General features: G+C 48.3%; 1 protein-coding gene across 1 annotated transcript; it reads left to right on the top strand.

Moving 5' to 3' along the window:
• Positions 1 to 2,731: 2,731 nt before the first annotated feature.
• On the top strand, positions 2,732 to 6,971 carry LOC142767327 (uncharacterized). Its single transcript, XM_075868812.1, has 2 exons — positions 2,732 to 3,300; positions 5,055 to 6,971. The coding sequence occupies exons 1-2, from the start codon at positions 2,858 to 2,860 to the stop codon at positions 6,670 to 6,672; spliced, it is 2,061 nt and encodes a 686-aa protein (XP_075724927.1). The 5' UTR covers positions 2,732 to 2,857; the 3' UTR covers positions 6,673 to 6,971.
• Positions 6,972 to 7,631: the final 660 nt, after the last annotated feature.

Raw genomic sequence — 7,631 nt, 5'->3', positions numbered from 1 at the left:
TGTTACACTCGTAAAGACCGGTTTTCTTGCTCACTCGAAAATTAATTTTTCTTACACTTGAATACACGCGAGCTTGATAACTTGTATGTGCATAAGACGTGCGAGACCCGACACTGATTCATCGAGGTGAAGATCGTTTAATTATTACGTGGGTCACGTTGCTGAGACCACCATAGAAACCGTTCACAACACTCATTTTGAAGTGTGGCAGCTTGGGCTAGTTGGTATGACATGACGATAGTTATAGCGCGAGAACAAAACGACGACAAAGACACAAGAAGGACACGTGTCCTTCGTGTCCTCCTTGTCTTTTTGTCGTCGTTCTGTTTTCGCGCTATAACTATCGTCATGGCTTATTCTGACTTTCAATCATTTGATTTTCAAGCGATTGTCATCAGTAGTGCTTCCACGTGAATAAAACATTACCGGTTGTGACGCGGTGTTTGATCGGACCAGCAGTTCATGAAAGTCGGAATATACGGTGACATAAGTGAGGTTCACTGGCTGTTCAAAGTAAATATTCGTTCAATTCAAGAACAATAAAATCTCAGCATTTACCAGAAAGTTGTGTGGGAACATATACATTTGTTCAACATGCTGGATACATTAAAATTTTATATGGTAGATCTATCTAACGTCTCCCTTAGCAAAAAAAGCGCAGCTTTGTGAAATCACCCAAATAATCTACGTAAAAACCACGTTGTATTTAGTGAATTTCAAAACACTCTTATTTGTGATTATTCAGGACACATGGTCTAACCTCGCAGTGCATGTCAAGTTGTAATTATTTTATATAATCAGCGTAAAGCTTTTTAGCTCTGATTTCTTGAAGTGAGCCTCGCAAAACCACTAATGCCCTGCTGTATAATACACCACCATTACCACAGTTCAGGTGGCAGTTTGCCCATTAGATTATCGCACATTTCTGTAGCGTATATTTAACTTTCACTAGCCGCGTAAAAAATGGCTTCTACATAGCTAGATTCGCATTGTACAACGAGCATTTGTCACCGCCACATCGTTCAAGAACGGACACACGGCAGGCATAGAAAAAGGCGATACATGGCCGTGGAGCAAAACAGTCTTCGCAGGGACGCCACTTCACCCTGACGGTCGCCCCGCCAGTGTTCGTTTTTGGGGCTAATAGCGCTTGAACAACTTGATTGATACGCTTTAAGGTCCCAAAACCACCATATGATTATGAGAAATGCCGTAGTGGAGGGCTCCGGAAATTTCGATTACCTCAGGTTCTTTAACGGGCATCCGCACTTGAACAACTTAAAAAGGTGCGATAGAAATAGAAGCAGGTTTTTTTTAGTGGGGTAAGCACCCCAAGCAAGTGTGCTTTGCACTAAAGGCCACCTTGACGTCTAGAAACCGCATTTGACCACTCTCGGGTGGTCAAATACGGTTTTGACTGAAAGTCCTTTTGACTGAAAGTCCGAAAAAGTTCGCGCAAAAGCCCCAGTAAGACCGCGTTCACACTGAGCATTATGGCCGCCGAAAGTGCTCCGAATCCGGTTCGGCGGCGGCGAGATCCGCCGAAAGGGCCCTCTCCGCTCCGATCGTTCTCGGACCGATTTTTGTGGCGTCTGCCGCCGAGTCGGTCACCGCGGACCAATAGGGGCACTAGTCAAGGAATTTTGAAAAATGGCGGCCAAGCCCTACTCACTTGTTATGCCGCAGTTCACGTAACTTAATGTTGAAACCAACGGGAGTTTAACCTACTCTGTGCCTACTTTGCCTCCGTATTTCGTGAAAGAGGTGACCGAGCTTGTTGCGGTGTTGCACAGCAAAACGAACCCGCCAACGCCGCTGGCGTCGGTGGTTTTTCTGCTCTTCGTGCATTACAAGAAAGCCACTTGCCAGCAAAGTAAGCCGTACTGTCTTTTCTTGCTTCTTGCGTACGAGAATCGTCGAAGTATACACCACCGGATAGCGTAGTAGCGTTTGCGAGCCGCGACAACAACCGGGTGAGAGCGCATCCATCCCGCGTTCGCCTTGTAGTAGATGGCATATTCGGCGGCGTGGGGCGCGTCCAGTGCGAACGACGCTGCGTTTCAGCGGCAGGGGAATTTCGGTCGCTGTAGAAAGCGGATGTTTCAGTGTGAACTAGGCATAAGGTCTGCAATATTTTCGAATCCTTTTTCGAGGGACCTCTCCCAGACTTTTATTGACAGGGGAATCACCCGAGGTTTGTCAAATGCGTTTCCTGGCCTGAAGATAGCCTTTAGTGTGAGGCACATTTTACAGGAGCACTCACCCAGTTAAAAAAAAAGAAAAACATCAGCCACAGATGCAAGACCCTCAGCGAGAGGCCGAACAGTCGTATTCTTGCTATTCTAAGCTAGTGAGTCTAATTGGTAAGGCTTTCCTTTTGCACAACTTTCATATGCGCACAACGTTTGGCACTCTAATGAAAACATATGACGCGTCTATCGTGTAGGCGCATGGGTGCAAAAAGTGTCACAGGCATTGAGTCAGTGGAATGCTCAAGCGTGATAATCTGCTGGTCGCGATAATGTCTGCGCGCGAGAATCTGCTATTAAAGACCCGTTTTCCGTCTGCAACAATAAAGTGTGTATTACAAACTTCGTCGGCTTGCCCGGAGCTGAAGCTGTTGTGCGATAGTTGAACGGCCGGCCCCAGATTGATATCCGATGTGACGTCAAGACCCAGGAGAACATATACTGGTGTCCGCTGGGCAATCAAGAAAGCATTTGTAAGCGAGTCAGCAATGCGTTAACATGCCGCCTCGTTCCTTGCTCGGACCGTGTTTTCTGGAGTAGAGGGCATTGGACAGCCAGCTACTGAATATCCCTCCCACTACACCACGAGCGGCAGAATACGCGTTGGGATGGAAGAGCTGGATTTCGAAGAACTCGAAAGACGCGTTCCCGGTTTGAGCGTTCCTTGCAGCGCGAAAAGTGGTACTGGTGAAGACAGCCCCAGCGCTCCGACGTCCGTCTGTCACGTCTTCGACCACCTGTCTCGTTGGAATTACGTCTTATGGCACGTCGGCCTGCAGCTGCGAGAACTCCGAGGTCCGGGGAAGCTGTCCCTTGAGCGGGTCTTCTACAGGGGCAAGGGCGGCTGCAGGCAGCGAGCGCGAAGCCGCGACGCTCGGATACTCTTTCACGTCCTTCTGAGCAAGCACAAATGCGTCGAGAGCCTACACCTCAACGACGCTCTCATTGAAGGTTGTGGACTCGGCGAGTACCAGGAGGTGGTCGTCTTGGCCCTTGAGAGAAACACTAGCCTACGGACGCTGATCATCGGCAGTTGGTTCGGTGACTACGAGTGAGTAGCTATGCGTGCATGGCCAATTGTTGCATGACAGTACAGCTGATGTTTGGATGTTGATGTTGTTTTAGGTGATAAAGAACATTACTGAATATAACACTAACCCGAACCCGGGATGTCAGTTTATAGGTGCTATCGGTGTTGAATGAAACGCGCAATACTGAGCGCGTGGCCCAAGCTTTAGCAATGGTATAGTGCGCTCCGTCCAGTCATCACCATTCACAGGTGCGCACGTCCAGCTTGGCAGCACTGCGCCATCTCTTTATAAAGAAATATTTTTTTCTGGTGTTTTCGTTCTGACGCAGTGATTATAGGAAGCTAGAGTGGCCGTGTCTAGCGCTTTTGGTCGTATAACTTTTGTTTTATTTTATTTTTCTCAGTTTTGACTATCGGAATTAAAACGGAAGCGAAAATGTCTTGCTGTAGGGGCATCTCACAGGGCTTCCAGACCGGATGGGCGAAGTGGAGCTGTTTATTGTGATGGCTGGAGGGCACACATGGTATGGCTGGAGGCGCACAGTACTGCTTGCGGCAAGCGCTCAGCCGTTCGTGTTTCATTTGGCGCCTATTCCGTGTGCAACGCCCCCTGCCCATGTCGGCACGGCTACCGGGACCATCTTGGGAAGTATGGGCGCTATCAGAGGAGCTTATGATAGCAGTAAAAACGAAGCCGTCGTGCATGGTCGGGATGTACTGGTAACTTGATGGCAAGCTAGAACAGGGAATGACTTTGGAAACAATATTTGGTCGAGAGGACTTGTATTTAATGTAAGAAATCTAAGAAAGAGAGCTGATCTAGTGTAGTCTGCTTTCAAAATAGATCTGTTGTTTCCTATGAAATTTTATGTTAGAGCTGTGGCGGCTTGTTCACAACGACGTGCACGTGTGAAAAGTCAGCCTGATGCTTATAAGGCGTCGCACCAGGATTTACTTTCTGAGGGGGGGTAGTTTTTTCGGGTTGAGGGAGGGTGGCAAGATAGACGTTTTTTCACTATGCTCGCTATTGGGGGGGGGGGCAGGAGAAAAAGATGGCAGGTGGAAATTTGAGGAATGGGGAGGGGGGCTTTAGCGCACCCCTTACCTTTGCTGGCGTTGTTCTTGACGCTTAACCACCTCGCATGAGCCAGTTCATCGTGGTTAACTCGCTGTTTCGTCTCTGCTTCAACTTAGAACGACAGCTTAGGTAAATTCAGTGTTGGGGTGAGTTAGTGAAGAGGCAAGTACAAGTATGTTCGCATGACGTAGCTCAGTGACGAAACGTAGTGGTATCCAGTCGAAAAAAAAGTGGGCGGCTCCTTGAATAATGTCAGCACGAGTAGACGAGAAAGGGGAACGTATTTGATTATTATACAGCTCCTATAATACCAGAGTGCAAATAGCGAGGGCAAATTCGGATAGAAGTTAGCAGATAACTTTTGTCATGTTGTTCAGTCACGATCTTGTTAAAACAAACCCTTAAAACATAAAACACATGTATTTGGAGCTTACGCTTCATATACTCAAATAGCTTTGCGGTCGCAATTAATACACAATTATTCCAAAGCTAACGTTGCCCCACGATGAATTTGGCATGTGTTAAAACGCTTCTTTAATCATCCGCCGTGCATAATTCTTAGAACACCAAGTCTGCCAGACTTTACTGTCGACAGTGTAGTGCCATGAAAGTCCGCGAGTTATTTTCCCAGGGCACTTGTGCTGCACATTCTCCGATCACCTTATCCATCCACTCTTTGCCCACTTTCTTTACACAGGGGCATTCGAGACGACCTGTTCGTGACCATCTCCATGATGACCCATCTGCGAGAGCTGATCGTCCTTTGCAGTGGCGCGGTACAGCCGTTCCTGATAGACTCCATATGTACACTTCTCGAGGACACCAGGTGTCTCGTCAGTCTCTCGATGCTCGGCATCGTTTTAGACCAGGAGAGCGGCTTGCTGCTAACTGGTGAGCTGCTGCACAACGATACCATCCAGGATCTGTCGGTGCACGTCAGCATCCTGCATTCGTACACGCCGAACAATGTGTCGATGTTCTCACGCTATTTGGCGTACGGTACGCAGCTAACCTCTCTCAGCGTGCAAGGTGTTCATGCGGATCTCGAAAGAACGTGCATGGACCTCAAGGACATCGTCGGACCGCTCGCCCTTCGCGGTGATCTCGAGCAGCTCCGACTTATGGGCTTCCTTCTGAACGCCGAGTGCGCGGCTCTGCTCGCCGAACTGGTGTCTTGTAAAAAAGTGCACCTTCGGAGTCTCGACATCAGTGGTTGCCAGTGGTCGGTACCCAAATCCTGGCCAGAGCGCCGACCAGCCGGTTTAGCAAGTAGCGTAAAACAGCCGGGTCACCCAGTGGCCATGCAGTCACGATGTCTTTGGCTTCGTGCGTTTGACAACACTGCGAGAGTGGAACTTTCCGTTTTCACCCTCAGCATGGCTGGGCTCAAGTTAGACGACCTGTTGGCCCTGTTCAACGTCGCCAACACCGTCGAATCTCTTCGGATCATATCACTGAGAGATGTGTCCCGAAACAATCTGATGCAGGTTTGCCAAGCCATCAGGGAAACCGGCATGAGTGGTCGAGTGCGTCTTGAAGACTCCTACTTAGTCGACTCTGCGGCGCTAGCAGAGCTTCGAGAGTTTCCGGAAGCGCTGCGCAGTGTGGCGATCAGCTCTTTAGACCACCCGAGTACGAGGGCTTTCGTGGAGGCCATCCACCTAGTGTGCTCCTGGAACCACGTGACAACACTCAAGCTCCTCCTGACTCGGGAAACCCTGTCTGACGTCCCCGCATTCCACAAGCTGAGCAAGTGCCTGAGTACTGCTGGCTCGCTTAAGGAACTTGCGCTCATCGGTTCCGACCATCCGGATCTCGATGTCACACCGCAATCGGGAGATCCACCTCACAGCGTTATTCTTGATGTGATCTCTATAAACAAAGGTATTCGAGCCCTGCAGCTCAGCGGATTCCGCCTAGGTGACAATAATTTGTGGTTCCTGGTTGATAAAATTGTGAGCAGTGGCACCCTTTCCGAGGTCTCTTTTGTGTCCTGGGACCCGAAAGAAAACAACTGTTTCGTTGAACTGCTAGCCGATGATTTCCGCGAGAACAGGTCCGTCACCAAGTTGCTTGTCCGGGCACTAACGGATGGTGTAGACGAGGAGTGGTTCGTCGTTGAAGACGTCATCGGGCGCAACCAGGGACTTCTCACTTGCGCGGCACACCATATCATGGGAATGGACCATTCACCGCGCACTGAGGCCGCACACGAGGCTCTTGGCCCCGCTCCTGCCTTGATCGCTAAAGTGGCGGAGCTCGTTGAGAAGGTCGAGGCGGCGGATACTTCTCGAAGCATTTCTGCAGATTCTTGAAGGTTTGGTGCTTTAGGTGAAATTTAGGTGAAATATTTTATGTGCATTTTTTAGCGTGCTTTTAGGTAGACGGAGAGGACTGACGATGTTCTCTGACGCCGTACAGCCGACCACAAAATAACACGGAACACATGAACGTGCTTTCTCGCGGCGAGACATCTGCAGTGGAGCGTACTGCGATTGCGTGGCGAGAGCTGTGTTCACGATGCGAGACTTCTTGCCACTACGTGACACATACGTAAGTTTCGCCGCGCTCTCGCGTGTTCCTTATTACTTTGCGGCCGATATTATACGTCGTATCATTTAGTATTCCCCGCCTAATCATCTACTCATTGCTTGGCGACGCTCTTGAGCTGTTTATGTTCTCTAGAAATCGGTGATAGTCAGAAAATTTTATAGCACTTTTATTCTGTCAACAATCAAGAGAACAAGAGAAGGGTCATTGTTTACCATTAGTGTTGAATTTCAGTTGCATGTTTGTTGGACCTAAAACAATTTGTTCATTGACATTTTCTGTTGACGTTGTCTGTGTACGCCTAAACGCATTTTACATTGAACGATGTGAGAATATCGCAGAATTTCAAACATTTTTGAAATAAATATGCCGAGTGCTTGCTTCCGTTAGAGCTCTTCTGAATCATTTCTTTCAGTAAATTGAAACATGTTCTGTATAGTGTTAGCAAATTATTCTTTTGTAGCATCGAAAACCCCAGATTTGCGGTAAGAAGATACTGGACAAGTAAGAAGGAAACACACAAGGAAAACTGGCCGCCTGGAAATATTAGCACGAGGCGTCCTGACGTTCTATATTTCTAGGGTTTCTACCAGAGTACACACAGATCCAAAACCGGTAAAAATGAAGTACAACGTCTTCTGAAGGAGCGAAAGATTGTTTATCACGCCTTGTTTATCAGGATATCTTGTTGAGCAAGTGTGGTAGAAATTAAAAAAAACTTTTA

The sequence above is a fragment of the Rhipicephalus microplus genome, chromosome 7 (assembly GCF_043290135.1).
Source record: "Rhipicephalus microplus isolate Deutch F79 chromosome 7, USDA_Rmic, whole genome shotgun sequence".
In the NCBI taxonomy this organism is placed as follows: domain Eukaryota; kingdom Metazoa; phylum Arthropoda; class Arachnida; order Ixodida; family Ixodidae; genus Rhipicephalus; species Rhipicephalus microplus.
Note: the sequence above shows the minus strand (reverse complement) of the source record. Positions and strands in the feature narration are given on the sequence as shown.